The sequence below is a fragment of the Puma concolor genome, chromosome C1, assembly GCF_028749965.1.
Source record: "Puma concolor isolate L17-30 chromosome C1, mPumCon1.1.hap2, whole genome shotgun sequence".
In the NCBI taxonomy this organism is placed as follows: domain Eukaryota; kingdom Metazoa; phylum Chordata; class Mammalia; order Carnivora; family Felidae; genus Puma; species Puma concolor.
The window spans coordinates 79817889-79838908 of NC_141674.1; the positions used below are offsets into that span (position 1 = coordinate 79817889).

A 21020-nucleotide genomic window follows, 5' to 3' on the forward strand; every position below is an offset into this window, starting at 1 on the left:
TTTTTTGTTTGTTTTATTTGTTTTTTGTTTTTTTGTTTTTTTTTTTTCTTTGGTTATGATCTTCAGCATCTTCAAGAAGGACGAAAAGCTCAACAGTATCTTGATATGTGCTGGAAACAGATGGATAATGTGAGTTATAGTGTCTTCATGCTTAACATAAAATTTTATAGACTAGTTTAGCCCTAAATTCTCCTATGCTTCACATCTATTGAGTTGAATATTTCTCTATGTATTTATTCATTTTTAACATTGGTATAAAAAGAGAATGTGCATTTTGTTATTTTTTTCTGTATGGTTCTATACTTATGCCAACCCTGTGGTCTTCAGATATCTGTAAATGTTTAGGAAAGCAGTTTTTGACTTTGCAGTCGTTACTATAAACTATTGATAACAGGGTAGGAGTAATGGGGATATTAATAGTGATGTATCTTAGAAGACCATTTGACAGAGACTGAGAGGACTTAGATCGTAGTTGTACCTTTTATGATTTCTCTTGATTTCATCCTTAGAATATGAAAATTGAAGATTGTGGACTAGATTTGTGAAATGTTTCTTCCAGTTCAGTGATTCTATCATGAAAATGTTCCTAGTACTGGACTCCTGGTCATAGACCATTCAAATTATAGGAAAGAAAATACTTGATAGTATTTATAGATAAAATTATAAAAGTGCAATAATTATTTACTATAAAAACTTTCCAAAGGTACTTGCTAATGTGGTTTTTCTTAGATATTCTGGCATACAGTCATTTGAAAAACAATATGTCTGCATGGAACATTGTTGTCTCCTTTCCTTAAAATTCTCCGCCAAATGATGTTCTGTAGTACAAGATTAATATTCTTTTTGAACCCTCAGGTTCGCAAGCAGCTTACTCTTTACTTGCGTATTTTTATTATGGACACTGTATTCCTTGGAAATTATGCTAAAAGGAGTTTTTCATGTTATGTTAATCAGTTTAGTTTGTAATTGTTGGGAAAGGGACTTTTAAGTTTGAGATGAAAAAACCTCGTGTATATATGTGTTTTTGGCCATTTTTTCTTGTTTTAAAACCACATATTTAGGGGTGCCTGTATGGCTCAGTTGGTTAAGCGTCCGACTCTTGATTTTGGCTCAGGTCATGAACTCACAGTTTGTGGAATTGAGCCCTGCGTCGGGCTCTGTGCTGACAGCACCGAGCCTGCTTAAGAGTCTGTCTCTGTCTCTGTCTCTGTCTCTCTCTGCCCCTTCCCTACACACACACATGTTTCTCTCTCTCTCTCAATAAATGTTTTTTTAAAAAAACACATATTCAAACCTTAGGTTAAATTTCTACTGTATGAATATCATTGATGTAAGATTCTAGGCACCAGTGCTGATTGAGAATTTTTAGTTCTATTAATAGTCTCTTTCATTTTTGTTTTCATTTTCATTCTAATTGGTTTTAACAAGACTTTTAGGGAGTGTTTACATTTATTAAATTTTAAATTACCTTAACTAGCATTCTTAGAATCTGCCACCTAATGAGTATGTATGTGTTTTCATTTGCACATAATAACAGACTCCTACACTCGTGAGTCATTGGTCCCTTTAAAAACTTGTGTTGACACAAATTATTTTTGTTATGTGCTGACTTGCCTTTAGAACAATTGACAGGGATGCCTGGGTAGCTCAGTCAGTTGGGTGTCCGACTTCAGCTCAGGTCATGATTCGCGGTTCATGAGTTAGAGCCCCGTGTTGGGCTCCGTACTGACAGCTCAGAGTGTGGAGCCTGCTTCAGATTCTGTGTCTCCCTCTCTCTGCACCCCTCCCCTGCTTGCCCTCTGTCTGTCTCTCTCTGTCTTTCTCTATCTCTCTCTCTCTCAAAAATAAATAAACATTAAAATTAAAAAAAAAAGAATAATTGACAGTTAATAAGCAAAAATTATAGGGGTCACAAGAAAGAAGCATCAAAACAAAATGTGGGAGTAATGTCTTTAAGACATTGATTAGCAATACCATTAAAGGTGAGTTCAGCTCAACTCGTATTTATTGGAGGCATCCTTGACATGTACTGAGTCCTGGTACAAAAGTGAATAGTGAAAAAAGTGATTAGTGACGTAGTCCTTATTTTTGTGGAGCCTGTGGTCTAGTGAGGGAGACAATTATAATTTCTGTGGAATTTGTCGAAATATGTGCAGGATCCCATTTCTTCTCCATCTTGTTTAATCAAGAAAATGAAATTGTAAGATTATTAATATTTTTGAAATTATTGAGAGGAGATTTAAAGAACTGGGAGAAATAAGCTAAATTAGTGACAGAGTATTGAAAATTGAGGAAGACAGTTTAAAAGACAGTTATGTATGAATCACAGGATAATGAAAATAGGCCACCCTGGTATTAAAGATGGAGGGCAGAAGAGAATAGCCTGCAAAGAAGATTTTGAAGGAATGGTGAGAGATTAATATGAAAAAAGTACCAAAGATGCCAGGTCTATCGGTTAGTGGGTTTAGGTAACAAACAGAGCATGCAGATTTATAAGAACAGGGCTCAGAAATGGAGCAGTTCCAGAGTTGGTCCATAGCTCAGTGATGTCACTAAGGCTGCTTCTCCTCTCTGTGTCTACTTTGCCATCTTGACCACGTTGGCATTTTTCCTCAGGCTTGTCCCCTTATGGTCAGGAGTTGAATGAAGCAGCCAAGCACCACATCCTCATTCAGTTGCATGCAGAAGCAGGAAGAAGAGGGCATTTCTTTTCTAACTGTTCCTTTTTATCAGGGAGGGAAAACTTTCAGAAAAATCCCCAGCAGACTTTCTAATGGGTGCCTTTGACAGGATGAGATTATTTAACCATGCTCCAGATGTGGCAAGGATCAGCTGTTTTCAGCTACACTGAGAGGTGGGCTTTTCTAAGAAAAACTTTTTTTTTAAAGTTTATTTATTTTGGGGGAGAGAGCATGAACGAGAGAGAGGGGGAAAGAGAATCCCAAGCAGGCTCTGCACTGTCATTGCAGAGCCCAGTGTGAGGCTCAGACTCACGAACTGTGAGATCACGATCTGAGCCACAAGAGTTGGACACTTAACCGACTGAGTCACCCAGACACCCCCAAAACAAACATGTTTTATGCAAAGGATCAATAATCAGAATGGGAGCAGGAAGCTAGAAGTTAGTGGAGTGGTTAGCACTTTTACATTTCTGAAGGAAGACAGTTTCCAACAGTTTCATACCCAGCCAAATTTTATCAGTTAAAAGTGTTGGTGAAGTTATTTTTGGCCATGGAGACTTAGCTCCCACAAATCTTCTAGGAAGCTACTGCTGAATGTGTTCTAGCAAAATAAGGAAATGAACCAAGAAAGGGGAAGGTGTGGAATTGGGAAATAGGAGATTCAAATCAAAGGAGAGGTAAAAGGAATCTGATAATGGTGAAGGGAAATTGCAGGGTAACAGCTATGTAGTAGGTCCACTTTGGTGTAACCAATCCAAATTTCAATAACCCAAATTTCGGTAGGTCAAAGCCTTTGGAAGAGATCTCATCAAGAAAGTAAAATTTATAGAATTCTGAATATGTTTGAATTAACTGTGGACAGATTTAAAAAAATTTTTTTTTTTTTAATGTTTATTTATTTTTGAGACAGAGAGAGACAGAGCATGAACAGGGGAGGGGCAGAGAGAGAGGGAGACACAGAATCTGAAACAGGCTCCAGGCTCTGAGCTGTCAGCACAGAGCCCAACGCAGGGCTTGAACTCACGGACCGGACCGTGAGATCGTGACCTGAGCCGAAGTCGGACGCTTAACCAATCAAGCCACCCAGGCGCCCCGAGGACAGATTTTTAAAGAACTGTGTAAACTAGAGTTGACTTAAAAGTACATTTACAAAAGTATGTAAAAAGGTACATTGAAAACTAAGCAAATTTAGTCTAGGAATTAAAAAAAAAAAAGTTTGTTTTTTTCGGACAGCTCAGAGCCTGGAACCTGCTTCGGATTCTGTGTCTCCATCTCTCTGCCCCTCCCCCCCAATAAATATTTAAAAACTTTAAAAAGTATGCAAGAAAGGAAATATGGTATATATTGCATGGCTCTATTATGAGTAGCTTTTACCAAGTCGTAGCAATTTGTATTAAATAAAAAAAAATTTAAAGGCCGAGTTCTGGGCTAATGGTATTCCTGAGACACCTGGAAAAAACAGTAGGAAACCACTTTGGAGGGACATTCCCACATCCCACCACAAAAAATAAAAACAAGCAAACACCAAAAACAACCAAATAAACATACAAAACCAAACACAAAACACCACACAAAGCACAAAGTCCTCTGAAGATGAGCTTATAATAAATAATTAGAAAATACATGTGATTTTTTTTTCTTCCTAGCAAAAGATGAAGTATATAATATTAACTCAGGCATGCCTATGATTTTTTTTTCCTTCACAGTCTATAATGTCTGATATTTAAGTCACATGGGTTATTTGTAATACTAAAATTTCTTTTCTACTTTAGAAAAAATTTACTTTTAGTGTGTAATTCTATACAGTGTACAGTGGCAACATTTTAAAGTTACGAGGTAAATTTTATTTCTTAGTGTGATATTTTAATTTTTTAAACAGAGTAAAAAGAAATTTGAAAGAGAATGTAGAGAGGCAGAAAAGGCACAACAGAGTTATGAAAGATTGGATAATGATACTAACGCAACCAAGGCAGATGTTGAAAAGGTAAGAAATAATCCAAACTGACTTTGATATAAAAATATTATTACTTGCATGTGGAGGGTCATTGTAATATTTGTATTAGTCTTAGATTTCTCCAAGAGAAACACTACGTCTAAATCTAAAATATACAAATATTTGTGTAGTTCAAATCACATGTTAGTCGGATTGTGTTTATTTTATTGTAATGTCTTAACTGCATTCAGAATGCATAGGAAAGATATAATTGCTATTGAGAATGAGTTTCTAAACTAAAAAAAAAAAAAAAGAATGAATTTCTATCCTATTCCAAAACAGAATAGGAAGTCTAAGGTATGTTGATGGGGTATGCAACTGGGGGTTGGGTAGTGTGCTTCCCTAACTTGACCCAAGGCAAAACAAGATAAAAGTGTCAGAAGTATGTGATGTTAGTTAGCTATTTATGTTTTTGTTTCATTCATTCTTTCATTCATTTTGGAAAACTGAACTGTTCGTCGCTGATTCTGGGCCAGATGTTTTATAACCTAACTATTTGTAAGGATCAGCCCTTAACTACTGCTGCTTAGCTTTTCCTTCTTTGCTGTATGTTCTTTATCTTAGAACATTGGACATTTCAGAGGGGTAATTTTCTGCATTCCATTTTCTTTACCACTTAAAGCCATAAAATTATATAAAATTCAGATTACAATTATCTTAAAGTCCTTCTAGTCTAACTTGTGAGGGTTTTATTTTTTTCTACCCTATTTCTTAATGACTTTTTATACCTCTAATGATAGTTAAGTCCCTTGTCATTGGAAATACACAGACTTAAGGCAGTTTGTTCTTTTTTTGATTTTTCCAACTCTAGCGTTTCCTTATATTGATCCCACTGATCGCTGTGTTTAGTTTTAGTTTCTTTGAGGTACTGGGAAAGTATTCTGTATTTTCTACATAAAGCTCTTTAGATATTCATAGCAGATTCTCTGTCCCTAGATGAACCATTGTATTTCTTTATTCTACTGAGGAAATGGCTTTAAGTCACTTTTCATTATGACTGTTTTCCTTTGGATACCTGTTAATTTGTCAGTATCCCACCTAAATTATGTTAACTTCCAGTTGGATGTAATAATCCAGATAATGGTCTGATCAGTCCAGAGTTTGATTACCTCACTCATTTTGAACACCAAATTTATGTTAATTACGGCCTAAATATATATTGATTTTTTTTTTTTTTTTTTTTTTTTTTTTTTTTGAGCAACCACATTGTTTGGATGGACTCCCATTGGGTTTATGGTTAACCCCATGTCTTTTCACATATGGTGTGATATGAGAACATGTGTCTCATAACTTGTACTGTTGGTATTTTAGATGTGTGTGTACATCTGTATCAATTATTAGACTTAACTCTGCGGTTAAGATTTTTGGACCCTGATTTTGATCATCCATATATTCATTTCCTTCCTAGCATCATGTCATGCACATAATGTGTTGTTATTATTTGATAAAAATGTGGATCACAACAGTTGCAAACAGTGTTGTATACATGGGAGGCTTGCTTGCTGGTTGACACTCCTTAAAAACTCCTTTGATTTATTATCAAACATTGATTGGAATACATAGCTTAGGTACTAGGCAAGATAAGGGACTCTAACTGGACTCTTCATTTAACTTATGTTTTTTATTTTGTCTATAGAGATCTCTTTAGAGACTAATTAGACATTTTGAAATCTAGATAGAATATGTTAATAGTTTGACCTAACTTAAGAATTTTAATGTTTATAGTTTCCTTTTTATACTCCTTTGTTTGCAACCTCCTTACTTATTAGAGAATTAGGAAAACTTTGAGGATTTGCTTTAGGAACTATAGAGTAGAGGGATTCTGTTGTAAGTGACCGGTAGGAGAAAGGAACATAGTTTCAATTGAGCAATTACTGATAAAAGTTTTAAAAAAAAAAGTGAAGAAGGAGCAAGCCTATTACTGATCTTTCTAAAGAAAAGAAAGGCAGTTGCATAACAATGTGAGTATACCATAACACTCCTGAACTGGTCACCTAAAAATGATTAAGATGGTCAATTAAGATGATATTGTGTGTTTTACAACAATTAAAAATAAAAAAAAAATTTAATGTAATATTTAAAAAAAAGGCAGTTAAGTATGAAGCCCACAGGGGGGCTTCAGTTGTTCTAGTTTCTAGCTTTACACTCCTATATGCCCTGCTGGAACCTTTGCCCTAGGCTTTAGGAATCACAGCCAGTGACTTAGAACAGGAGCCGTTTCGCCTGACCATTGTGGGTAGGGAATAATTTGGATTCCTCTATTCCATCATAGTTTGTGGGAACAGGGAGAAAGGGGGAAGAAGTAAATGAATGTGTACTTAAGGTCCCAGAACTTCAAATGTATTTTTCTGTAGAAATACTTCGGGCTATGGTGTTTAATTTCCATAGTACTTAAGTATTAGAATCTTCAAGTACACTGTAGATTAAATTGTTTTTTTTGTGGGCTTCTCTATTATCTTGGCTACTGTGTATTTCCACAGGTCAGTTTGTTTCTGAGTTCACAAGAACTAACTTGTGGACCTACTGTTAGAGGGTTAGAGACTACATTTTGTAGAAAATGGAATTAGAACAATAAAGTGTATTAATGTGTTTTACAACTTCCAGAGCACTCTCATATAACATGATTGGTTCCTTGGAGCACTATGAAAAATGGAGTTCAATTCTTTCTTTTTTTTCTTACTACATTAGAGTAATTGAGAAATTTACTTAGATTCCCCTCCAATAAATCTAGAATTAATGATTTTATGTTAGTATTCTAATGTTCTTACCAATGTAGATGATGCTGATGTGACCTATTCAAAAAGCATTTCTCTAAGAGCTTGAGATGAACAGAACTATATTCTAAATAATCATTCCTGAAAGTACCTTTGGTTTTGTATAGAGACTGAAATCATTGTTGAGTATTACCATATCCAAAAATCATATATTTAATCATTAGTGTTTCACTGTGGTTCTGAGTTGCATATAAGTGGATCATGTTTTAAATGTTTTACTATAACTTGTTAACTGTCTAAAGTATTTCTATGGTGTTTTTCCTCTTCTGGTTAAGAGCATACTGTTGCAGGTCAAGCCATAATGTTGTCATTTGTTTAATTTTAAAAAGTCTGGATTTGGTAAGGAGAAACTTTATTTGAACAGATTATTGCAAAGGGAAGGACGGTTGCAAAAAGAAAAGGATTGCTGCAATAGGAGAGTGCTCTGTCCATAAGATATGCAAGCAACTCCTTAAATTTTAAATGATATTAATAGTTGGAAAAAGTCTAGGTTTAGCATAACTTTTAGAAAAATGAATCAGGTATCATTTTGTTGTTGTTATTTGTGTTGGTAATGATGTGGACCAATTTGTCTCTAGGCCAAACAGCAGTTGAATCTGCGTACACATATGGCTGATGAAAATAAAAATGAATATGCGGCACAATTACAAAACTTTAATGGAGAACAGCACAAACATTTCTACGTAGTGATTCCTCAAATTTACAAGGTAAAGTTTAGATATGTGAAATTAATCTAGTTTTAGAGTTGGAAGAGCTAGTCTTTTTATATGTGAAACTTTTAAATTTGAGGCATCAACCAGGATGTTTCTAGATTCACTAGTCATCAGGACTAGTGATAAGAACTTTTTTTATGATTATAGATTTGAAAAGTAAATTTTTCCTAACTTTGAAATCATGAATTTTCCTACTGAATAATTATTAGTGTAATAAACAGTCCAGTAAAACAATGACATTTTCTAGATAAATTCTAATACTGTATCATTCAGTATTAGGACATAGGGGGGATTCACTGGAATTGTTCTTGGTAAGCTGCTTACCTAGAATTGGGATATAGCTTTTTGACACTATACCAGAGTTACTGGCATTACCCCAGGTGGCAGAAATAAATCTTATGAAATGTATTTGCTAGCCTGGTTTTTGCCTGCTTGTCTTCCTAGTTGCCAGATCATAAATGTAATTCAGGCCGTGAGTTTGCTTACAAATTCCATCCGTCATCACTTGATGATAAACAGTTGCCAAACAGCCTGAGGTAAAGACCCAGAATTTATATGAGGGTTAAGTTATGTTACTGCTTATTCTAGAAAGAAGAGAAATTAGAGTAAAGGGATTGAAAAGTGTTGAAAGTAGTATCTGGGAGAGCAGAGCTTATATGGAAAGAGTTGTCAGCCCAGATACATTTTCTTTTTCGTTGTAAGGCAAATTAGCAGTACAAAGGAAGCATAGTTAGAGATGGTGGCCTAGAGTGGGTATCATATTCCAGTCATTTAATCCAGAGCATCTAGCCTCATGACTAGCATCTAGTCATCATCACTCAGTGGTGCTTTTCTAGGCTCTCCAGCCAAGCCATTATGTTGTGGGGAGACCAAAACTGTGTTTTGTGCTTAATCCTTTTGTTTGAACCTTGCTGTGGAGCAGTCTTGCCATTTTTTTTTTCAGTGTTTGTTTATTTTTAAGAGAGAATGAGTGGGATGGCGCTGGAGGGTGGGGATGGGGGGGGGGTGCAGAGGGAGAGAGAGACACACAGAATCCTAAACAGGCTCCAGGCTCTGAGCCGTCAGCACAGAGCCCAATGTGGGGCTAGAATGTATAAACTACGAGATCACGACGTGAGCCGAAGTCAGACACTTAACTGACTGAGCCACCTAGGTGCCCCCAGTCTTGCCATTTTGTAATGCTGGGAACAGTTCCTTTGTGAAAATGTGGGTGTCAGAGTAAATCCACAAGCTTTGGGAAGTAGAGAGGAAAAGCTGGTATAAAGGCTGTGGGAGTGTGGGGACTTGAACAGTGTAGCTGTGTCCTAGGAGAAAAAGGTTAGTAGTGTCGGCAAATATTAAGGGTCAAAAATGCCTGTAAGTTATTTGGCTTCACTTGTCATAGCATAATTCTTAGGGGCATGTGCCAGTAAATTTTTGAATTGTGGGGATTCCATTGTATGTACCACTTTCACCTTTTGGCTTCCTGTTTTCATCTTGTATCCCCAATCCTTTGATAGTTACTGAGCAGTAGACTGACTGGTAGGTCTGAGTACCTGTTGGTATTCAGGCAACTATGGATCCTTAATCCAGTGAGATCTTACCAAAGTAATCTGAACTAATTTAAGGACTTAGAACTCTCAGATTTATATATGTTACAGGCTAATTGCTTAAAAAGAAAGAAAAAAAACCCATCAAAATTCTGTTTTCGAGTGCAGCTTTTCCTGGAAGCATAGACAACTGCTCTGACTGAAGAATGGAAAGGTGGAGGTGGTATGAGGTAGGGAGCTCGTAGCCTGTTAGGGGATCCCTTTAGAATATTTGAAAACCAGTGTCACCTGGTTTAGGATGTGCTGAAAGGCTTGATTTTTTTTTTTTTTTTTTTTTCCCTTGTGTTATGTAACAAGTCTCAGGTTTTAAGTACTGTAAGACTGTTGAAGAGGTATTAACAACAGTGTGACTGTTAGTGTAGAATCCTAATTTGGGGGGTGGGGTTGCGTCAGAATGAAAAGAAAATTTAATATTCCCTTTTTTAAAAAAAATTCTGATTATTAGCAACTACAAGAAATGGATGAACGAAGGACTATTAAACTCAGTGAGTGTTACAGAGGATTTGCAGACTCAGAACGCAAAGTTATTCCTATCATTTCAAAGTGTTTGGAAGGAATGATTCTCGCCGCAAAATCAGTTGATGAAAGAAGAGTAAGTGCTATATAATTATATTTGAATAAATGTATTTGGTTTGCATATGCAGTTTCAGTTGGTGAAATGAATTGGGAAAGGGGTGAAGTAATTGATGGGTAGCTGATTATACTTTATATTCTGTAGAAGTCTGGCAATAGATTGGACTGCTTTGGGCTTTTTTTTTTTTTTTCCCCATGTTTATTTATTTTTAAGAATGAAAGAGAGCGTGAGCAGGGGAGGGGCAGAGAGAGAGGGAGACACAGAATCCGAAGCAGGCCCCAGGCTCTGAGCTGTCAGCACAGAGCCTGACATGGGTCTCAAACTCATGGAATGAGAGATCATGACCTGAGCCGAAGTCAGATGCCCAAATGACTGAGCCACCCAGGCACTCAGTGGACTCCTTTGGGCTTTTAAGACTGTTCTGAACACCAAAATTCTAGTTGTTTTGAAAGAAAATTTTAATCCTTCCTTTTCCCCTGACTAAATTTTCAGTTCTACTCCAAGAGTATAACACAACCTGTGAACTGTAGGTTACAAACTGTGTTGTACTCTTATTCTAGTGAAAGTTTAGAGAAAGAAATAGATATAAAGTTACTATAAGAATTGCTTTTTAATGGAAGAGTTGGCACTTGAACTGTGGGTAGTGTATGGAGTAATGGGAAAAAAGAAAGGGCAGTAGAAGGAACAGCATAGCCCTGCTCCCCTTGAGAAAGTATATCCACTAACCTGTCTTAATTAAGGTCTAGCAAGAATCTTGTACCTGGTCATTTCTCAGTAAATGTTGATTGAGTGACCAGAAAGGGTAGTTGGCAGAAATTTATGTTATGAAGAAGGAGCAAGAGAAGAGAACCAGTGTTGGGGGAGTGCTAAATATATACCACATATTTTAGTCTTCGTAGCAAGTTGGTATTATATTAATGAGGATTTTTTTTCTGTAACAAATAGAATTTTGACTTGAATTTTAAAAATAAAAGGATTTTAGGGTTCTTTAATCAGAAATTCAGAAGTACATTTATATTTCAATATGGCTGGTTACAAGGTTACAAATGTAGTTAGGTCCCTTCTCTCTCATTCTTCTCATCCTTTAGCAAGTGATTGGTAGGGTGGCGTTAATGACAAAACTAAGGTGTGACTTAACAGATAACTTTTGACTAAATGACAAGCAAAATGTACAATGAACAGAAATAGGGAATAAAAGAGAAGGGTTTTAAACAGGAGGAGTTTATAAGAGATAAAGTATTCTGTTTGAAAATAATGAGTTTAAGGTGTCAGAAGAACATTTGGATAGTGGTATGTAATTCCAAAGACAATATATAGTATAGTTATGTGAGTTTTAAAGTTTTAGGGGAAGTAGAACTTTATATTTTTAAAGTTGCTTTTTGTATTTAATGTTGTTTGTCAGATCTTTCTCCATTGTTCAGTTAACATTCCCAACTGTCTTCAGTATATTTTATCTTTTCCCCTGTTGGATGCATGAAAGCCTTTCTACCTCTTACTCTTTTACATAGATGCCTTTTCCCCTGTTTCAAAGATCAACTTTTTGTAGATATCCTATAAAGCAAAAAGCCTTTTTCCTCTGAAACTTCTTAGAATTTCTACTTGAGACTAACCTCTTCCTATATTCCTTTTGTCAGTTAGATCTTTCTTATCAACTAACTTGTCCTCAGATGAATTTCAGTGGGTTGAAGTTGTGGAATGAAAACACTTCATGAATATTACGAACTAATAAAATGTTAATTTGATTATAAATTCGTATTTTATTGGGATTAAAATATTTAAGGCTTATTACTAATCCACCAGAAGAAATTATTCACTTTAACCTTTAATTATTATCTGTAGAATTATTTCCTTTAAATTTTTGTTGGTTGTTTCCTTGAGTAAATTTTTAACAGCTAACAGTATTAAAAATAAATGAAATGATTTTAAAAACATGTTTCTTATGTGTAGGACTCTCAAATGGTAGTGGACTCCTTTAAGTCTGGATTTGAACCTCCAGGAGATTTTCCATTTGAAGATTACAGTCAACATATTTATAGAACCATTTCTGATGGGACTATCAGTGCATCCAAACAGGAAAGTGGGAAGATGGATGCCAAAACCACAGTAGGAAAGGCCAAGGGCAAGTTGTGGCTTTTTGGAAAGAAGCCAAAGGTAAAAGTCATGAAATTCCTCTATGCTAATAGTTTTATTTTAGTGTGTCGTTTAAATCAATGTAGGTGTGGAGTGGATAATGGCTTACTATTAATAGAGATAAGTATTTTTATCTGAATGATTCAGTTAACTTTTCACTTATTAGAAACATAGTTTTGTATCTTAATAGTAAAAATTATTTCTGGAGTTAACATTTGACCACCACTTAATGAGTAAAAATGTTAAATAGTTGTTAATACCTCTTGAATTATATGCTTTTGAAATTTCACTTGTATGCAGTTTCAATCAGAATTTCTAAGGAAACGTTGTGATCTAACTATAAGACCACCAAAATTGCAGTTCTCTATTAGAATGAATGATTGACTATAGCAATAATAAATGTCACATTAGGTCTTATAGATCGTACTAATGAAGTTATTTTTATCATCCATGTGAATGTTTAATGGGAGGGGCCCAATGTTTGTGGTTATTTGAAGTTTAAAAATCTCCAGTTTACTAAGAGAATCTCTCTTAACTTCTTGTTGGAACCCATTTTTTGATGTGCTGTATATGTTAGATAAATCTAGTTCAGCAGCATGAGCAAATGGAATAGATGAGTGCTTAATCCTACCAATTTAGTGCTTATAATAGTGTCTATCTAGTACGGGAATAGATATGTACTTTTAATCTGATATGCTCTATTAATTAAAGTATAGGTGACTTTAATTCATTTTTCTGATCTAGACAGAAGAATGCAGATAAATTTAACTCATAATATACCTATTAATCTCTTCAGAAGTACACTTATAATTAACTCAAGCATTATTCATGCTTTTAATATTTTCCAGGTGAGAAATTGAGAGGTGAGACTTTTTTAAGTCAAATCAGAGTAGACAGGAAAGCTTAGAAAAACCAGGACTGCTGAAGTTTTTTTTTTTTTAAATGAGGTGCAATGAAGATGAAATAGAAACAGTCTGAGAGAAAAACCACAAATGTAATGAAAACTTTTTGCCTATTTGTGATAATAATTAGTTGCAGTTTTAATATATATTATCTATTTAGATAACTTTACCTGTAGCTGTTGCCTTTATCTCTGACAAGTGCAGGTTAAGTATAACCAGTTAGGTAGTGCTAATGTTCTAGAAATTAGAAGAGAATTTTTTTTATGTAGGTCATATTGCTTTCTCTGACATTATAATTTGTGTACTCTATATTTTTAATGTCATTTTGTAAAAAGTGATCAAATGAAATGGTACATTTCTTAAAGTAAATTTGACTTCTTAAACTGACCGTTTTGGCAAAACTATGTTAATATTCTTATAACATTTTTATAGAAAACTTTGAGATTTATTTTGTGAAAAGTATGTTGCCAAAAATAGAATTTTCATTTAGGAGAAAACTATGCACATTTGGCTTATTGATTCCTTTCTTTATTTCCATATTAGCCACAGTCCCCACCCTTAACCCCTACTAGTTTATTCACATCCAGTACTCCTAATGGGTCCCAGTTTCTCACATTCTCCATTGAGCCCGTGCATTATTGTATGAATGAAATAAAAACAGGGAAGCCCAGAATTCCTTCTTTCAGAAGTCTCAAAAGAGGGGTAAGTTTAATAATGGGTTAAAATGCATGATGGCCTATTGTGTGTGTAGTGTGGCTTTTAATACTCTCCACCCTCATTATAAGGCTCTCTCCTGTAAATATGTAGTTTAAAAAGACCACAGAATTAAGTATAGCTGCCCTCAAGTTAAAAATAACTCCTCTTTATAACATTTGAAATGCGCAACCACAAAAGAATGGTATTATAAAGAGGGTGCTGGGTACAATCATATTAGCTATTTTTTTGTTTATGTGAAATCATATGTCCACCATTGTCTTGTAATGTATTTACATTTTTAAGACTTTCAGTAATTTGTCACTGCAGTTAACTCATGCAATACTTTGTCACTAATGATGACTTCTGCCAATTTATAAAGTATTTTGTTGTCTATAAAAAAATCAAATTCAATTTTTAATTTCCCTACTTTTAGAAGTATAAAACACAGTTTCCAGTAGTTAAATAAGAAATTAAAGATAGGCATGTTAAATACCAAGATTCTAGATCATATTAAGATAATACATTAGAAGATATTTTGTAAATTATTTGCCTATAAAATACTAGATATTACTGAGTAATGTTTACATGGCATTTGTGTTCTTGAGCTTAAAAAAAAAAGTATTTTTTTACCAAAATATTTTTTTTAATTGCCCAGTCTTTGGTATTTACTTAAAACTAAAGTTATTCCATAAATGAAAAATTTTAGAATTGTAAAAATCAAATATCAAGCTATTTTTTAGCAACACCTATTATACTACTGATAAATAGTAGTGTTATTCCATTATGTTAGTGAAACTAATTTCTCTTGTTTATATTTGATTTTAAGGATGTGCTTGTAATATTCATAGCTCATAGTTTAGATATATTTATGAAATTTGAACATTTCTTTGGACATATGAAAAACATAGGTGTGATAGCCCACAGATGAGAACTCAATCTATCAGTGCCATTAAAAAATCTAATCATTAACAGTGATACACTATAGTTGGGCTTACTCTTGTTCTTGCCATTCTTCCCCCACCTTCCCTCTTCCTCCCTTCCTCTCTGCCTTCCTGCTTGCGTTCTTTTTCGATTCTTTTCTTCTCTGTCTAGTCTGTTTTAATTACCTTCTGTAGCCTTTTCTACAAATTGCTTCAGTTGAGTTTCTCTTTTGGGCACATGTAGAACAAGATATATTCATTTAGGGCAAGATGACATTATTTGCATTTTCATTAAAACACTATGACAACCTGAAGTGATGTCAGTAATGCAGTAGACATGTTCTAGTATATGATGTCCCTTTTTGGACTTCCTTTTTTCCTATACTGTCATGAACATTTTTACATCTATCTTACCTACTTCTGTGTTGAATGATGATATAGGCAATTAATGATATTCTGAAAAGCTAGTAGGAATGAGTCTGTGTTATACAGTACAGGTAACCTGTATTCATTTTTAAAAGCCCTTAACACTTGTTGGAAACACTTAAGAAATCATTAGGGATTTTCTTTTGCCTGACTTAGGAGGGCAGAATTCCCATCTTTCTTCTCTATGATGATTTAGATTTTATTAAATATTCTGCTGTTATGAAAAATGACTGTTTAGCAGCTATATTTTTGTAATTGTTTCTGTATCTTACACATTAAGTCTACCAGATCCAGTTAACATTAATCTATACAGTATAGTTATAGAGATATCAAATAGTTGTGTGAAATTTAGGCAGTTAGAACTGTGAGCCTTGGAGAGAGAAGTTTAAATATGTGACCTCTTCATTTTTATTGAATAAGTTATAGGTGGAATTATAAAATCTACATTTTATAAAATTGTAGAACTTAAAAGTATCTGCTTAGTTATTATTTGTCTTATTTCCACTTACTGCTTTAGTTTTAAATATTAGAACATTGTTTTGGGGGAGCCAGTTCCAGAAGGTCAAAATCTTCCTACTTTTGTTATTACTTACCGTACCAAAGGAGAAAAAGCAATATGTAAGGTAGAAAATATGACAGATAAATTGACTAGGATATTGGAGGATAGAGCAGAAAGGAAAGTTTATTAGAATCTTGGCATTGACATTTTTTTTTTTTTTTTAGTGTTTATTTTTGAGACAGAGAAAGACAGCATGAGCAGGGGAGGGGCAAAGGGAGAGGGAGACAGAATCTGAAGCAGGCTCCAGGCTCTGAGCTATCAGCACAGAGCCTGACATGGGGCTTGAATTCATGAACCACAAGATCATGTCCTGAGCAAAGTCGGACGCTTAAGTGACTCAGCCATCCAGGGGCCCCGACATTTTTCATTTTGATTGGTATTTAGTAGTTTATCAGATTCTATTTCAAAATTAACCTATGGAGATATTTTTCTTCCAGTTAAGAATTTTCTCAATATAGGAAAATCCAAAAAGAAGAACTTCTTAAAAAATAATTTATTTTTTTATTTTTATTTTCATTAAAAAAATTTTTTTTTTACTGTTTTTGTTTTATTTTTGAGAGAGAGAGAAAGAGAGAGACAGACTGTGAGTGGGGCAGGGGCAGGGAGGGAGGGAAACAGAATCCGAAGCAGACTCCAGACTTTGAGCTGTCAGTACAGAGCCTCACGTGGGGCTGGAACTCAACAAACCGTGAGATCATGACCTGAGCCAAAGTCAGACGCTTAACCGACTGAGCCACCCAGGTGCCCCTAAATGTTTTTATTTTTGAGAGAGAGTGAGCAGGGGAGGGGCAGAGAGACGTAGAAAGAGAATCCCAGGCAGGCTCTGCACTGACAGTAGAGAGCCCAATGTGGGGCTCAAACTCAAGAACCATGAGATCATGACCTGAGCAGAAGTCAGATGCTTAACCTACTGAGCCACCTAGGCTCCCCAAAAAAGAAGAGAAGCTTTAAGAAGCCAGGTTTTTGTTTTCTTTTTTTTAAACATGGATTTACATGTCAGTCCATTCACTTACAAAATAAGTCTTAAGGTATTTTGGGGGGAAATTTTTTTTTGTTTTTTGTTTTTGTAAAAGGACCTGTGCATACAAATTGGTGTAGAATAAAGCAAAACTGAGAGAGATAGAATTCTCTTATTTTTAATGTTTATTTTTGAGAGGGTGCAAGTTGGGGAGGGCTAGGGAGGGGAGAAAAGAGAATTAGAAGCGGGCTGTGCGCTGGTAGTCTGACAGCAGCAAGCCTGATTTGGGGCTCGAACTCATAAACCGTGAGATCATGACCCAAGTCAAAGTCAGACGCTCAACCAGCTAAGCCACCCAGGTGCCCCAAGTCTGAAGGATTTTTAAAGCTGATGAGTTTGTACCATTCAAATCAGAAACTCTTGTTTTGAACTATGTTTGCTACGTTGTTTTTTATTAATATTATATTTTTAAAATATTTATTTTTGAGAGAGCATTAGCGGGGGAAGGGCAGAAAGAGAGAGAGAAAAAGAGAAAGAAAGAATCCCAAGCAGGTTCTGCACTGTCCGGGGTGAGCCTGACATGGGGCTCAAACTCACAAACTGTGAGATCATAACCTGAACTGGAATCGAGAGTCAGATGCTTTAACCAACTGAGCCACCCAGGCGACCTATTGTTTTTCCTGAATATCTGCTTTTGGCTTTCTAAAAAATTATAATTTTTCTTTTTTTTTCCTATATAAAGTTCCTAATATTTTTAAGGATCTGAGAAATGTTATATTGGACCAGTGTTTTTGAATTTGATGGTTGATACCATTAGACCTTTTCTGAGGGATGATGGTGTATAATTTTCCTTATGTGAAATCAGGAGCTAACCATTAATGGATAATTGGTGCACACCTCAACTTAACTATTTAATATGCAAACAAATATTTTTTACTATATAACTGTTTCATTTGAGATTGTTGGGTAATCCTTTTTTTTGGAAGTAGATTTATCTAGCAATAACAAGTCCATATTATCTGTCTAAATTATTCATGGTCTGAAAGACTTCATAGTCATATTTGTAAGCTTTTTATTTATTCAGAATACAGTTATCAGTATTTTCCTATCTTTAAAAGAAATCTAATAATTTTAATAATTTATATTTATATTTAAAATCTAATCATTTTAATTGCCTAATTTCCTTTTTAGTTCCCTTGTGTATTTATTAAGGTATGGGGGTATGTGAAATTTTCTAGTTATAGGTACATGATAATTGTATATGAGAGGAAGATATTTATGTATTGAACATGACTTACTTAAAAGAAAACTTGAATATTTTTCTAATATTTTACAAAGAACTTGAGTTTTTTGTATCCCTAAATCTAAGGTTAGTGTACCATAAATTAATTTTATAATTGATATAAAACTAGACTAAAACCTGAACCATTCGATATTTCAGTTATAATTATCTTAATGTTTTCTCTGAAGCATATTAATACATAAACTGGAAAAATAATCTTTATTTCACTTAGAAATTTAGCTGGGGAAAATTATAAAAGATAAATTCAAATACTCTACATATTTTGTTTCTTGTGCTCTATATAATTTTGTCTTAATAACATTAAAGAAGACCATGAATATCTTTTTAAAACTTAAACTTGTTAACCTTTTTACCAGGAATTTTGTGATCCTAAAATAAGTTGTGCTTTTTGTTCCCTGAAACTACTGACAGTCTAAAGAATGTTAAGCTTAATTGGAAAGCTAATGGATAGCAAATGTCATCTTTCTTATCATCATAACCATTAATATATATAGCCAATTCATTGGAGATAAGGGGTAGATATTTTTGTCAGTTATTTATTAAAGTTCATATTTTTTATGTGAAATTCTTCTACCTGACATCCCCCTTCTTTAAACATCGTGATTTAGAAAACAAAGAAAAATAAAAATTTTAGAGGTTGCAAGCCATGAATGAATGAAGATTAATTGAAGATGAGCTTTGTAAAGCCAAATTGCATATTACGGGTCACAAGGAGTGTGTGTGTGTGTGTGTGCGTGTGTGTGCATGGACACATGTGTGCACACGTGTGTTTACTTGGTATGTTTGGTAGATGCATTGCCAGTTGCAGAGCCGTGCTAACCCACCTCATGTGGGACGGACACACACAGACACACACACACCATTAGTGTATATATGTGTGGTACATACCACACGAGTAGTATATGTACTGTATGAGAGCACTCTGGCTATATCCTTTTATATTTTCAGAAAGAAAAATTTTATCTAGTTTTCTTTCTAAAAATTGACGTTATATTTTTAGTGTTGCATATGGATTTCAGAAAAACTGAAAAGTAGACACTCCGTTTTCAAAGCAACATTCAACACATGTATTTGTGTCTGTTAAGAAATATGTATGGGAAACTTGAATCTGGGTGACTCATTGTTTTGATAATGTGTTTCTAATGTGTTTGTACATTTTTTTAAAAAACCTTATAACTAAGGTAGAAATGTTACCCTTGACATATTTAAATTCAAAAAAGTGTTTTGAACTATAGCAGTTCCTGTGATATCAGTTTGTTTAATGCATTGGGAAGAGTTTTTCATTTTTTAATACTTCATAGAAGAGTTTTTCAAATGGCTAATATTGGATCTTTATATTTAGCTCTTCAAATATTAGTATTTTGAGAATGAAGAACTATAAGTAAAATCCACTTATGGAGAATTTCTATTTACTTTTAAGTTTTTGTTTGTTGCATTTAGAAAATATCTGCCCATTATCATCAGTGTATTTTTTTTTTTGCAAGTAATTTACTTTCCCCAAAATGTGCTTAAAATTGTTTTTCTGGCATAATTGTTTGGATTGTGAAATGTTCATGATTTATTTTAATATTGTAAAAAAAAAGTATAAGTTATTGCATCTTCTGTATTGATTTCATGTGAATAATTTACCATTTCTTTCTGTTTTCCATTGAACTATTCAGTGGTCGGTGAAGATGGTAAGCCTTATGTGCTGATCTATATACTGTGCCAACATTAAATAATCTCAAAACTTTTTTTTTTTTTTAAGTTTATTCTGAGAGAGAGAGAGAGAGAGAGAGAGAGCGAGCGAGCGAGCATGAGCTGGGGAGGGGCAGATAGGGAGACAGAGGATTCCAAGCAGGCTCCATGCTGTCAGCACAGAGCCTTGTGTGGGGCTCAAACTCCCAAACCACAAGATCATGACCTGAGCTGAAATCAAGAGTCAGACACTTCACACCCAGGTGCCACTCAAAACGTTGTTTTTTTTTTTTTTTTTTTTTTTATTCAGACTAAGTAGTAAGGTACAACCTTACGTTTTCACCTTGTATGTGTCTTTTCTTGTTATAATTTGATCCATAGTCCAACATATGCCAGTATTTCTTGATGTCATAAAATTCTAAAATAATATGGTTAACTTTAATCAACCTATTAAGTTCCTAAATGTTACTGAGTGGAGTCCTTGTCATGTTACAGAGCATAAAATTATAGTTAATTATTAAGTTACATGGTAGAACAAAAGTTCATATTTTTACACAAGGAAAATTAAAAATGATTTTTAATGTCTTTTAAAAAGATTGTATACATGTTATTTGTAGTTTATCACAAGAATCATTAGATTTTCAAAATAGTAAGAAAGAAAATTTCCTACTAATTTCATTAGAGAGTCAGTACTTTCTTCTGTAGTACTGAATGGGAATAAAAGCACACATAACCTAAATTATAGTATGTGCTTGTGCAGTTGTGGGTGAGTGTGTGTGTGTGTGTGTGTGTGTGTGTGTGTGTGTGAGAGAGAGAGAGATGGTCCTTTATACATTTCAATCACATTAATGGAACTACATTGTGAAGACCTAACCCCCAAATCATTGGGGGTTGCATAGTTTCTTATTTTTAGAAAGTAGACCACTCTCTTTCAGACCAGTTTCTTTCAGACTTTCAGTTTAGCCTTTTTAAAATGTATTCCCTTGTAGTAGAAGTTGTCAATAAATACCTTACAGGTCTTTATATCCATTGGAAATAGAGTGTTTAGCTCTCAAATTCTATAAAAGAATAGGTTATGTCAAAATGGGATATTAGAAATGCTTTCATACCTACTGTTACTAAATT

The 21020-nt window shown here is 34.3% G+C and overlaps 1 protein-coding gene across 7 annotated transcripts in view; it reads left to right on the forward strand.

The window, feature by feature from the left end:
* Positions 1-21020, forward strand: part of FNBP1L (formin binding protein 1 like) — a 124586-nt gene that overhangs the window by 89519 nt on the left and 14047 nt on the right. For 5 of the 7 annotated variants that reach the window (XM_086717594.1, XM_086717587.1, XM_086717588.1 and 2 more), the window contains 7 exons: positions 67-129; positions 4561-4665; positions 8027-8155; positions 10196-10342; positions 12272-12475; positions 13900-14058; positions 19880-19894. In XM_086717594.1, the coding sequence (XP_086573720.1) occupies positions 67-129; positions 4561-4665; positions 8027-8155; positions 10196-10342; positions 12272-12475; positions 13900-14058; positions 19880-19894 (822 nt within the window). The remainder of the gene's footprint in view (positions 1-66; positions 130-4560; positions 4666-8026; positions 8156-10195; positions 10343-12271; positions 12476-13899; positions 14059-19879; positions 19895-21020) is intronic. The other 2 variants (XM_086717590.1, XM_086717591.1) reach the window with 1 other exon arrangement.